The sequence below is a fragment of the Melanotaenia boesemani genome, chromosome 23 (genome assembly GCF_017639745.1).
Source record: "Melanotaenia boesemani isolate fMelBoe1 chromosome 23, fMelBoe1.pri, whole genome shotgun sequence".
NCBI classification, from domain to species: Eukaryota; Metazoa; Chordata; class Actinopteri; order Atheriniformes; family Melanotaeniidae; genus Melanotaenia; species Melanotaenia boesemani.
The window spans coordinates 7,484,228-7,498,450 of NC_055704.1; the positions used below are offsets into that span (position 1 = coordinate 7,484,228).

Genomic DNA, 14,223 nt, shown 5'->3' on the forward strand with positions numbered 1-14,223 from the left:
TAATTATTTATTTTCAATGATACCCACTAAACCCTCCACCAGTTGGTTTAAATCTCTGGACTCTTTCATATCCAAGTTTCTTTGGAAAAACAAGCCGTCACGTATCAGTCTTAAAACCTTACAGCAGACTAAAGATAGAGGAGGACTGGATCTACCAAACTTTAATCACTACTTTATAGCTAACAGGCTGCAGTACATCTCAATGTGGCTCAAACCCAGTTATCTGGATGAGCCGTGGCTAGATGGGGAGCAGGCTTTGTGTGAGGACTTAGTCATCTCTGACCTGCCGTTCATCAGCTCAACCATTAAACCATATAAGTGCTTTAAAAGCCTTAACATCCGTTTTTCCTTAATGTCTTGGTGGGAATTCTGTAAGATAACCAGATCTTCCCTCTTTCCATGTAGACTTACACCCATCTGGAACAACCCTGACATCCTGCAGAACAAAAAGATGATAAACTTCACTCAATGGAAGACTAAAGGAATACAACAGTTAGGACAGATAATAGAAAATGGAAACTTTGTATCTTTCAACACAATTGTCTCACAGTATGGAATCAACAGCAATAAATTCTTAGAGTACCACCAACTAAAATCAATTATATGTAAGAAGTATACCCCTGTACAGTTAGACTTGCAGCTTCCTGTCAGAATAGCAGAATTCTTGAATCTTAATACTCCAAAATTATTATCAAAAATATATAGATTACTTGCAAAGCTAGAAGACAGGATATCTCTCCCAACTTCAAAATGGGAAGATGATTTATCTATAACTTTGATCAGAAAAGATGGTCACAAATATGTTTAAACACGTTTAAAATGACTCAGAATTCAAATATACAACTAATACAATTCAAAATTCTCCATAGAACTCATTATACAGGACACAGGATGTTCAGGATGGGCCTTTCACCATCAGATATCTGCCCACACTGCTCTGAGAACACTTCTGATAGCTACATCCATGCGCTGTGGTCCTGCACACCTGTCCAAAGGTTCTGGATTAAGGTGTGTGAAGATCTCTCAAAATGGTTTAAAACCAGTTTTTCTGCAAACCCCACACTTTGCCTACTGGGCGACCTGGGTGACACTAACATAGGAATACACTCCATAAACTTGGTCCTCGCAGTCTTATGCATCGCAAAGAAAACTATCCTTGTGAACTGGAAAGATAAGAATAATTTGTCTATCCAGCAGTTTAGAAATCTCCTGTTAGATCACATCAGCATTGAGACAATGTCTACCTCCTCCAGGAACCAATCAGATGACTTTCATTCCCTCTGGTCCCCTGTGACTGGCTACATCACCTAATGTAGGTGGAGGATTGCGGCTTCGCTGGGATGGGGGTGGATATGGGTGGGGGGTCCCTGGTGGCTTCGGGTCTCCGGTTGTCTCCTGGGTGGGGATCTCAGCTGCTCCGCTGCTGGGTCGGCTGGGGGTTCCGGTCTGGGCGGGCGGCATTGGGTGGGCCCCAGGGTGGGACTGCCTCGTGGCGGTGGGGGGTGGCTGCCGGGGTGCCTGGGTCGGTGTCCGTCGGCCCCTGGCCGGGTGGCCGGTCGGGCCCGGGGTGGGCCGGGTGGGGGCCCCGGGCTCTGGGGTGTCGGGTCTCCCCCCTCTCCTGGGGCTGGGGGGTCTGCCGCTGCTGGGGGGGGCTGGGCCCGTCCGGATGTGCCGTGCCGGGGGTTGGTCCGTGCCCTGGTGCTTGGTCGCAGCCCCGGAACCTGGGTGGGGGTGTGTTTGTATTTAGGTGGGTGTGTGTGTGTGTGTGTGTCTGTAGGTATGCGGGTGTGTGGGTGGGTGTAGAGGGATGTGTGTGCTGTATGTGTGTGTGGGTGTGTATGAAGGTCTAGGTGTGTGCGTGTATGTGTGTGTGAGTGGTGTGCGGGTGTGTGTGTGGAGGTCTATGTGGGATGTGTGTGTGGGTGTGTGTGAAGGTGTGTATATATGAGTGTGTGCACGTGGAGGTCGAGGTGTGTGTGGAGGAGTGAAGGAGTGGGTGGAGGCGTGAGTATGTATGGAGGTGCTTGTGTGTATATGCAGGTATGTATGTGAGTGCGTGTGTAGTGGTGTATGTGGTGTATGGAGGGGTATGAGAGTGTGTGTGTATGTGGGCACCGGTGTGTGTGTTCATAGGTATGTGTGTGAAGTGTGTGTGTGGAGGTATGTGCACGTATTGAGGTGTTGGTGTATAGAGGTGTGTGAGAGGGTGTGTGAGTGGCTGGGGTAAAAAAAAAAAAAAAAAAAAAAAAAAAAAAAGTGTGTGCGTTTGCAGGGGGTTAGGACGTGTCCTCTAGGGGGCGCCCTGGCCGGGTGTTGGGGGCGTGGGCCTGGGGTTCCCTTCCTTTGCCTCGCCCCCCTCCCACTCAGAAAGAGGAAAGTGGCCCCTTGGGCTGGTGGCTGGCCCCTGGGGGGGTTCGTGGCGTGCCTGGGTTGGGGTGCCTGCTCCGAGCCTGTGACGCCCTTCGGGGCCGGCGGGGGACGGGGGCGCCCTAAGCCACTGGCGGGTCGTCTTCCAGGGGGGAGGCTTACTCCCCTCTGGACCTACATCTCCTGACCCCTCCCCTCCCCCACTCTTCACTACATACACAGGTAGGGCTGTGGGAGGTGTGCTTGTTGCGCTGGGCGGGGCAGGGGGATCATCATAGTGGCCCTGTTGCTTCGCCGAGCGGCAGCATGCCTCCCAGCTTTTAATTCCACTTAGTCACTGAGCACAAATAACATTTGCAACATACAAACACGTTTTGGGGGGTGAAACATGCGAGGTCAGGTGGGTGGGACTGCTCAGGTGGCCCCACCCCCTCCTCAATGCAGTTACTGCCCCCCAATTTTAACCCTCTTTTTTTAATTGCAAACAGCACATAATATATTCCATCACTAGTGGGGGAGGGAGGGGGGATGGGGTCTTCAAGCGCCCCTGTCTCCATGGATGGCCCGGGGGCGGGGCGGGCCGGGTGGCCTGTCGCGTTGGCCCGGGGCATAGGCGGGCTGTCCCGGGGGGTTTTGGCTGCTGGCCCTGGGGGGAAGGTGCTGTTTTGGGGGTGGGGAGTGGGGGGCGGGGGCGGGGTGGGGGGTTGGGGGCCTAGCTCGTGTCTCCTCGCCTCCTGGCTGGGGCTGTCCCCCCGTGGCGTGGGGTGGCTGGAGGATGGTGGTGGGGGGATGGTGTTTGTGTGTGTGTGTGTGTTGGGGGGGGGGGGGAGAGTGGTGTGGGTGTGGGGGGATGGGTGGTGGAGGGATGGTGTGTGGGAGGGTGGGGTGTGTGGAGGTGGATGCGTGGTGTGTGGGAGGGGGGTGGTGTGGGTGTGGGAGGATGAATGGTGGAGGGATGATGTATGTGTGGGAGGATGGGGTATGTGTGGGAGAATGTATGGTGCAGGGATGGGGGAGTGTGTGGGAGGATGGATGGTGGAAGGATGGTGTGTGTGCGGGAGGATGGATGGTGTATGGGAGGGAGGATGGTGTGTGTGTGGGGGAGTGGTGTATGTTTGGGAGAGTGGGTGATGGAGGGGTGGTGTGTGTGTGTGGGAGGATGGGGTACGTGAAGGTGGATGTTTGGTGTAGGAGAATGATGTATGTGTGGGAGGATGGGTAGTGGAAGGAAGGTGTGTGTGTGTGTGTGTATGGGAGGTGTGAAGGTGGATGAATGGTGTGTGAGAGGGAGGATGGTGTATGTGTGGGAGGATGGGTGGTGGAGGGATGATGTGTGTGTGGGAGGATGGGATAGGTGTGGGAGAGTGTATGGTGGAAGGATGGTGAGTGTGTGGGAGGAAGGATGGTGTGTGTGTGGAAGGATGGATGGTGGAAGGATGGTGTGTGTGTGTGGGAGGACAGAGTATGTGAGGGTTGAATGGTGTATGCATGGGAGGATAAATGGAGGAGTGGAAGGAGAGTGTGTGTCTTTGTGTGTGTGTGTGTTGGTCTGGGGGGGGGACAGGACTGGTTCTCGGGGTGTGCGGCTGGGCGCTGGGGTGTGGGGCTGGCCTCTGGTGGTGGCTGTCTGGGCGGGCCGGGTCCCCCCGGGTGGCGTGCTGGCCCTCGGCCTGTGGGGGGGGGGGGGGGGGTGTCCCTGCGCTCCTGGGCCCGGGCCCTCTGCCCCGTCTGTCCCGGGCGGCCGGTGCCCGGGGGGGTCGGGGACTGCTGGCCTCGGCCCGCCGGGGCCGGTGCCCTGGGTCCGCGGGGCGGCTCCTGCTGGGGTCTCCTGCTGCTGCCTTCCTGGGCGGGCGAGTGGTCGTCTCTGTGGACCGGTCGGGGTCTGTTGCCTGCGGGGGGGCTGGTGGCCTGGGTCTCGGGACCGCTGGCCTGACTCTGGCCTCTGTTCAAGTGAGGTGGCATCTGCATGATCACTCTGCATGGTCACTCCTTCCTGAACGTCTCCACACAGTCTTTGCGTCGCCGTGTGGCCGAGTTCTCCAACACATCCACACAGGTTTCTCTGCGCGTGTTCTTGAATACAGCAGTTTCACTTATATCTATTATCATATTTTGTTTCTTTTTTTTAATTATTTCTGTTCTTATTATTATTATTACTCTTACTCTTATTATTATTATTGTTACTATTATCAACTAGTTGTGTAATGGCCTACTGGCTAGGATGATCGTAGCTATATATGTTGTAAGTAGTATGGATTACATGGTCTTCTGTATGATGTTTCAAGTCCCCACCCGCACTCCCTACACCCTTTCTGTCCCTCTCTCTCCCCTCCCTCTTCTCTCTACTTTCTTTTCTCTCTCTCTCTCTCTGTCCCCTCCGGTCGAGTCCAGTATTAAGAGTCTGATTTAATAAAGTTTTTCATCAAGAGGGACTTTATACATGTAGTATAAATCCCTGCTTGATAGAGTAAAATTGCCCAGCACCAGACAGCAGCCAGACAATCATTCTGTTTGCAACGATGCTAAACAAGACAGGTTAAAAAAAAAAAAAAAAAAAAAAAAAAAAAAACACATCGAAAGGAGAAAAGAAAGAGAGAGATGTGGAGAAATGGATACCTGGAATGAAAGAGGGCAAATATCCTTCTCTTGGTTTAACAGTAAATGTGTTTTTTATTACATCTTCCTCACGTCTGCAATGTTGTGAGTATAGTAAGTGACATAGGTATAAGTTATATAGTTAGTTTTATATGTATGCATGTATGCATATATATATATATATATATACCTGGTCACCTTGGTAGACAAAGTTTGAGAACCACTTCTTTAAAGCCCAACCTAGGCCGTAAGGTGAACCCAGAAAAGACGTTCAGAAACAGATTTTCGCTCCACATTCTGGGGACCACACAATTCTTCCTCAAAAATAAAAAAGACTAGTTCGCCTTTAGCTTGACTTCAAAAGTTTGGAGCTGATTATCTCGCACAAGTTCCGTGATTACTGTGGTAAAACATTTTACTTTGAAAGTGGTGGTTTGGCCGTCTAGTGATCACTCTACATCAATCAGAGGCCAGCTTACGGTAAACAGAAAAGAAAGATGGCTGCTTCCTTGGATTCACTGAGCAGTACCGATAGAGAAGAAAATGTCCCAAAAATCATTGAAATTGGACAGACAGGAACAGAAACTGGATTATATACATAGAAGAATGACAAGTGAAATAGATTGGAAAGTGAAAAGAGCTTTTAAGACACATTACATAACTTTTCAACCTTAAAACTGCATTCTGGATTCATTTGATGGCACAGAAACATTTATGTTAATTTAATGCGCACCAAGACTAATTCAGCTAAGATACTCAAGAGGACATTATCAGAGGAGAGGAAAAGAAAGAAAGATACTGACAGAGCGAGCGATGAGACGAGAGTCAACATAGGCCTTACTTGTACTGGCTGAAGACAGCTCACAGTATGGGTAGGATGCCAGATGGATGCTGAATTAGCCGTCAATAGGGTACGCGTCACAGAGAAAATGTGCCAAAGTTCCATAGTTGATCTTTAAGATCAACTGTCTTTTTGTTTGTCATTTATAGTTATTGTAGCCTAAATTATTACCATTTTCTTGATTCTTTCAAATCATCTAATGTTTAAGGGTGTTAAGTTTTCACTAGCTTACCTTCTTTTCTTTCCACACACATAGGTTAACAGTCTATCTTCTTTTCTAACATCTCCTTTTCTGTCTTTTCCTTCTTTTCTTTTATTATATTCCCGTCTTTCTTCAGTTAAAGGAATTTATCCAATCCAGCGGTGTTGGGGCGGGGCCTGCATTGCCACGGGCGCTGGAGATCGTTGAGGGCAATGTGCGCTGGCACCGCCTCCACCGACGGCAGTTCTACCAGTGGCTACGCAAACCTCCAAACCTCAGCCTCGGTTAACGCTACACCGCCTCGCCAGAGTGGAGCGACTGCAAACTGATTGCCAGGCTAACGCAATGCTAGCTTACAGATGCAGTCAGAACAAAGAAACTGGCGGGAAACTGGTTTGACTGGTTAATCAGCTGGTCTCCTAACTGGTTTTTTTCTCAAATCAATTTAATTTAAATGTTTTCATCGCAGATGGAATCTTTATTTCCTCAACAAGTGGCTGATGTGATTAAACTGGTTTATGTGCTGTGAAAAAATAAACACAGATTATTCATGCTGTAAGCTAGGTGGCATTGATATGGGCAATGCTAGCTAGCACCAAACATTTCAGCTCGTTTTCTTCTTCATTAAGAGACTGAACTCAGATTAACAGCCAGCCATAAGTAGGATTCCACAATACTTTAGTTACTTAACCATTAAGTACCATTTTTTATACTAAACATATTTAAAAATATTTATCCCATAAAGTTTTGCGCCATTGTATACCTTATTCATCCATCTCTGTTTTAAAGAGTTTTCTGTACTCTTTTAGGCAGGGAACCAGACAAATCTGTAAGTATCTGCTTAATTTGCTCTGGTAAAACTTGTCTGGTTACTTTTCCAAACAGATCCGTTCTAACTGATCGCAATGGAGGGCATAACAAACTGTAGGATGGGGTTGATACTCTAAAACTACCCAGAGATGCATTGCTGAGGCACAAGGTCTAATGATTTATTGCTTTGATTGCTGTTCAGTTGCATTTTGTTCAGAACCCAATAATTGAAAATATTTAATGAACTTGAAAGTTTTAATCAATATCACATCTCCAATTTGGCCAGAATCGGGCCATAAAAACATTAAGATTTTAAAATTATCTATAAAACATAATTTGGTGTCTAAGAGTTCATATGATCTGTTTTGTAGCTATCTCCAATAGTATTTTGTAGTTCTTGATTTACTCTAAAATTATTCCAGAAAATGTAAGTAAGTATAGAAAAAAGTTGGTCTAACTAAAACCAGACTTTGCATTCACACCAGCCCTTCTGAATCTAATCCTAGTTTGTTTGTTTGCTGGTGGTTAATGTTTAATTTGGGAGATATTGTGAAACTTTATTTGCTCTTATCGGGGCAACGTTAAGACCAGAAAACAAAAATCATTCAACACAAACAGATGACCTACACGGTGTCCTGCAGCTAAAACTAGTTATAACAAAACAATGTAAAAAAATTCACTAAATGGAAAATTAACAGCCTTTGCAAATTTCTTTAACATTTCTTTAACTTATTATAAGATTTATGTTTTATATTCCAGTGTGGATTGTCTGTTATTTAAATCAGATTCTGTCTCATAGTTTACATTGATGCACTGATGTCTAACTAATCTCCAGGTCAGATGCCCTTATCAATAAATGTAAACCACTGCGTTGCATCGTTAAGTCCAGATGTACATGCTGCCATCCATAATGGCAGATGTGAGGGAATCAGGACTCGCCACCTCAGTAATTGCAGCTCCACAACACAAAATGACCGCTGGATTTGTGTATACATTTACCGCATAACACTTAGCTGGTTAGCCGTTTCCTGGGAACTTTCAATTCAGTCATTTGAAAGCAGTGCAAACGGAACGAAAAAGATAAACAGATTAAGACACATTGCACTAAGAGCAACATTAAACGTTTTCATAAATAGCATTGTTGACGTTTAATTTAACACATTTTCATCTAAATTCCATTTTAACTGGAGACTCGTAGCAGTTTAAATCAGACCATTTTTATTTTTGTTTTTTTTTGTCTTCACCAGACTGAAGCAGGTCTGAGTTAAAGGCAGTAAACAGCATGTCAATCACAGAACAGGGCTGTAATTAACACTGTGGACTATGCTGTGTCCTCTGTTCACACAGAGGAATCTCATTTAGACTCATTAACTCTTCACAACATCCAAACTGCCTCAGCTGGAATTTAAAAAGCAGCTTTGTTTTTGTCATGATCAAAAACCGTACCAGTTTTGGGAAATAAAAGCAGGTTTGAGGCTTTTTTTGCTTCAGATCTGTCCTCTGAATATAAAAAACAATAGTAGCTTCAGCACTTTGCTCTAAACCATCGAACGCTCCACATGTGGAATAATAATTGTTCTCTGTAGAACAATGTTGTGGTTTGTTTTCCTTTTTAACAAGCTGAGCAGGAAAACGTCTGCTGGCTGATTGAAAAGGGAAAACAAAGTCTTACATGAAAGGCATTATGGTATCAAACAACAGTTTAATCTGACAGGTTTTCAAATTGAGGAGAATTAACAAACTTGAAGTTGAAACGTTTGACAAACCAAACAAAACCCACCAATTAATTTAACATGAAAGTTACAATTTCGATTTTCCTGTCTCTCGTGAGAGACATAGACAGCTGCTCCTGTAAATTTAAGTACTTTTACCTGAAGTGAACAGAAGGAACAAGAAATAATTTGCTTATGAAAGCGAATGTCAGCGTGGATCAAATTCTAGAAAACCAGGAGAGACCAGTGGAGGGAAAAACTGTTCTTTGTTCAGGTTGTGATAGAAATCACTCCATTGTCCATTGATTTCCTTTTTTCTTCTTTTTTATGCTGAATTCTGCATTAAATTTTTATTACACTTATGTATGAAAGAAGAGAATATAGGGTTCCTGCTGGTCTGTTTAAATTGGACACTGACATTCTATTTAAATTCTGGAAATTAATGGCATTGGAAAGACTAATTACACTTAACCTGACACTCATTTAAATTGTAGATGAAACTGCAATTCTGTGTCCAAAAAAGGGAAAGATTGCACACAGTTTATATTAATTTACCACTTCTTGCAAAGCCTTTGGCTCAATGTCCACATAGGCTTTTATCTTTTGGCTTAAAAACATATTTTGAGGTAGCACCCTTTTTCTTCTCCTTCTTCTTTGTTTTATTAATATCTCAGCAATAAAACAAAAATTTTGTCATTTTCTTATTTTTTACACTACTCACAAAAGCATACAGATATTTAACTTTGCAGAACATTTAGAGAAAACGGAAAAAGTTAATGCTACACTGATATTATATCACAAATGTAAGACATTTTAGTAGAATCTTACAGTGGTAAATTATTGAAACAAAAGCGGTGGTGGGTATAATAACATAAAAATTTTAGTGTCTCATTAACTTGTCATGTGTTTGGTGTCGTTTTGATGTCTAACTATGGACAGCATGATGAAGAGCACAACTTTTCTTAGAACATTTAGTGGTCCATTCATAGTCCAGACTTTAATTTATTTATTTCATTAGTCATCTTGTTAGAGAACAGTATTTTATTAATTAAGTTCACAATCATGGAACAGTTGTACACGTGCCTTCAAAAGTAAAAAAAAAAAGCCGTTAAGTTCACTTACAGTTGAAAGTGCATGATAGAATCTGTTGGAAAAAAACAATATGATAAATTCTCTGATCAAGTGCAATAGCTACTGTTAGATGGTGCCTGGCTTTACGCCTGAGCGTTTTATGTGAAATTTATTTCAGCAGGTTAGATGATTTACCATAGCCATTTTTCTGCTAGTATTTACCCGGCTCTACTCAATTCAACTCGAGTCTTATCAGTTTAGGTAGTTTTGCATTACAATTGCATACCACCTCGATGTGGGGCGGGCGGTTGTTATAGACATCATTATTTTTATGTGGCACAAACACAACACAACAATGGAGAACATCGAGGCAATGTTTGGCTATTTTATGTAGCCCTTTACCTTGTTGATGATCACAGAAGTAATAAAATTGCTCAGTTGGCCAATCATTGGCCTGCAGTCTGTAGACATTGCATGTTTGGCTCAACTGAGCTCACTTGGAACCCTATCTACATCAGTGGAAATGAAGTACCTGCTATCAGGTACTACTTTTTAATAGAAACACCCTGAAATAAGTCAAGCTGAGTAGTAGTGGAAAAGGCCACATGTGATTATTTCGAACATGCAACCAACTCAGATGGACAAACTGGAATTAGGTTACCCTCTACTGCCCTGGTTACAGAGGTGACCTTTTATCCAAAATTAAAATATTTTTGGTTGTTTTAATTTTATTGGTATAATGTACTTTGCAATTGTATTTCCTTTTTCATGATGTGCTGCTTCATTCTTGGCCAGATCACCCCTGCAAAAGAGATAGGATAGGATTTTTAATCTGGTTTAATAAAGGTTTAAAAAAAAGAAAACAAATATATATATATATATATATATATATATATATATATATATATATATATATATAAAGAGGACAACACAAGTGCTTCTCTCGAAAATTAAGACATTTTCAACTTTAAGTAATCACAGCAGGCTCATACACACTCTCATAATCTAAACACATTTTTAAAAAGGTACTGGGGTTTAAAAATGCTCTGTAGACATAAGCCTTGGGTGTTTGTCAACCTAAAATTGTAAAACACCTCATAGGAGGAACTGTGAACAGAGGCTATTGTCTTGCAAATTATTCTGGCTTTGCACCAAAATATAGCATGTTCCTCTATTGCCCATGTTATTAAATTCAGCTTGATAGTTTTTATGCCAACTGCATCAACAGCCCTCTATGGAAGGAAAAAAAATGCCCTCAATCTAACAACCATTGAACCTGCTGCCTATCTAGTAGCCATCTACAACCTAACGAAGAATATGAGGTACTATAACAACCTATCTGACTGCCTTCAATGTTCGATATTTAAACAATAACAGAGTGTGATCGCTGTGGTTTCACAAAGCACAAAACCAGAAAGTTGATATATAATGTAAACTGGCCTTAACTAGTGGGCATAATAAGTCAATTTTATCTGTCCAAAGTTGAGGAAATGAACAGCCAAATGCACAGCTGAGACCTTCTGGCTTAAAGAAATATGTGTTGTGTTTATTATATGCAGATTATATTGCTTTTTAAATGAGATTGTGAACCTGATGGATCATCAGTGGATTTTGGACAACGTGGTGGACTTAAACGTATGTGGAAAAAGACAGCAACAGTGATGTGTTGAAGGTTCACGCTCGAATGGATCTTGCAAGGCTACAGATTGTACATTGTGTTTCAAGAACTATCGATTCATCATGGATTCATTCAGGTTACACCAGCCTGGTGGATTTTATTCCTCTGTGGATATCTTCATCTCTGCAGTGTGAGTGCAATAACATTGCAGTGAAAATGTTCCAGCTGTGTGGACTGTACACTCCACTGCCGGACATATCTGGTTGTTCGATGGACTCTGCAACACAATGGTTTGTGTGGACGTGATGAAAATGGGAATTCTGAATTTACTGATCGATAGAATCAGCATGGATTGTACAGTATACTTGCCTCTGCAAACAAAATATGCAGGATGGCAATTTTAACATTACATTGGATTTTCAAGATGTGGATTTCCGATTTTTCCCTTTTCAGAATTCTAAATGTAAATGACTCCAACATGAAACTCAACTGTGAAATATATGGTTTCAGGGGGATGCACAAGCACCTCCAAAGTCCACATATTTCTGAAAGGGATGTGATTTTAAGAGTCTTGGAAACTGACCACATGAAAGGTCTGACAAGTTGTACCTCTGTCCAGTTGAAGAAGATTTTTGAAGTTGTTCCTTTTCTGTTAAATCCAGCTTTGATGTTAATAATTGAGCCATATATGAATTAATGGGCCTGCCTGCTTCTATACACTGTGTGTCCAGTGACTTTTGTGTGTGTGGGTGTGTGTGTGATTAAGATGATGACGTTGAAGATAATGGCAGTGGTGACGACAGCTGCACCAGTCATGATTAAAATTCTTTTAATTCAAATTATTATAATTATGATCAGGACTGGTGACGGGATGATGGCAATGACAGTAATGATAATTGTTGATGTGAAAAAGCTAATTAGTATGATTATAATTATTATGCTAATTAGTCTGTGCATTTTAAACGATTATTGTCCAGTCAGGGAAATTTGGTTTACAGACATTAAAGCACACAATGTGCACAATAAACACTGTACATTATACAGAAACTTACATTTAAAGGTGGAATTTAAATAAATGTTTTTGTTGATAAAACAAAGATGGTGTTCATTATAATGATGGAGGTGATTAATGGCTTGGGACCAAAATCTGATAGAAACAGGAAGTCGCAGCAACACTTTGGTCTTACTTCCTGTTTACACTGCTTTGATTTCTTGTGCTTTCTGATTGGACAATATTAAAAAAAAGGTGAACCTTGAAGTTGATTCAGTTTATTTCTATCTGAAAACTCAGTACTAAATTGGAGAAATGCTGAGATAACATGTCAGTCATTTTATCTGTGTTGTCGAGTAGCACAAAGATAAACCTGTGATGTTTCACGTACTTCAGAAAATTGGAGGTCAACGCTGGGAAATATATCACACCTGAGCTAACTGTGCTTCACTTAATAGATTGGAAAGCCAGTGGAATTAGCTTACTTACCTGATTAACTATTATATTATCAGCAAAACCACCTGCTTCAAATGAAATGGCTCTCCTAACAATTTAAGTTCCACCCAAACATGTTGACCCATTAATCTGGTCCAGGTGTGCTGCAGCACGAAACATTCAAAACCTGCAGGACAGCCGCCCTTGAGGACTGATTTTGGACACCCCTGCTCTAACCCTTAATAAAAGAAATAATGAGCAGAAAATTCAAATTTTTTTTTCAACAAAATAATAATTTACAGTAAAAACTGATGAAGTTCAATTCTTTGTTTTTTTGGCCTTTTTTGACTTTGAAACATGACTAAATCATTTAATACATTTAATTTTAATTAAAGTCTTCTCTCTTACATTGTGTGAATTACAGCCTCAGAAATTTGGCAAATATTGTCAATTTAACTCATAACAGTTTAAAATACCATGAAGTCTTCATTTTTAATTATACTGTTAAAGAAGCTCAGCATATTTTACAGTGACATGAGTCTGGCAACTCATGCCCTGTCTGTTTCCAGCAGCTGGTTGTGTGTGATGTGTTTATTTGCATTTAGAGTGGAGAGTTAAGATTTGATCACAAGTGGTCACAACAGATGCACATGGATAAGCATTTTAATACCAATGGTTCAACTCGAGTTGGGCAACTCAAGACGCATCTTAAATCCTTGCGTAAACGGGCAATAACACACACAGAAACACACAGAGCCCTTTTATTGTAGGGCTGTAGGTTGAGGTAAAGGACAGGTACCCGCACAGTCGTATCAAATCCACAAGTCTCTTTCATATTTGCTTCATGATGACTTGATGATGTCATTGTATGAAGCAGCCAAGTACGAAGCTTTTCACTTAACATTAATGTTGAAAACATTGAACCGTGTGTAGCCATTGTAAAAAGCAAGTATGTTCCATTACAGTTTTAAGGATTTAAATGTGAAGGTACTGAAATCAGTCAGCCAGTCCTTGACAGGTTTTGTGTGTGTGTGTGTGCGTGTGTGTGTGTTGTTTTTGTCAACGATGAAAAATTTATTTGGTTCACAAACCTTCAAATGACAATAAGGAGACAGTGAATGTTCAAGGGCTGATTGTCCGACATTAAAAATAAACGACATTTCTGCCTATTGTGAGCACAATCTGTCAGTCAGCAATGCTGCTGCACCTTGGCCACGCCCACCACCCGACGTGCAGCGCACACAGGCAAGCAGTTTATTCATTCATAGATGAATCATTGAGAAAGTATTTGCTGTTGGTTGGGAAACCTTCTAAATCTAAAAGCATTCCTTTTAATTTTGTAATTATTGATGAAAATAACCAAACAACAAGCTCACAATGTGTTGCTATATGTTGAACTTATAGATCCGCTATTTTCTTGTGTGACATTTTTATATGATGAAGTAGGGCATCAATTCATGAAAAGAGATGAAATATAGAAATAAAAGGTTTCAGCCCAACAGCAGTAAGTATATCATGGCAGCATTGCATCTCTGTTGTTGGGAAAGTCTCGACTAAAGCTATCAGTCTGGTAAAGGACCT

General features: G+C 42.3%; 1 protein-coding gene across 1 annotated transcript in view; it reads left to right on the plus strand.

Moving 5' to 3' along the window:
* Window positions 1-7,644, plus strand: part of LOC121634490 (thyrotropin-releasing hormone-degrading ectoenzyme-like) — a 290,942-nt gene extending 283,298 nt beyond the window's left edge. The window contains exon 20 of the mRNA XM_041977162.1: window positions 6,142-7,644. Coding sequence (XP_041833096.1) covers window positions 6,142-6,294 — 153 coding nt within the window. The 3' untranslated portion in view covers window positions 6,295-7,644. The remainder of the gene's footprint in view (window positions 1-6,141) is intronic.
* The last annotated feature ends 6,579 nt before the right edge of the window (window positions 7,645-14,223 follow it).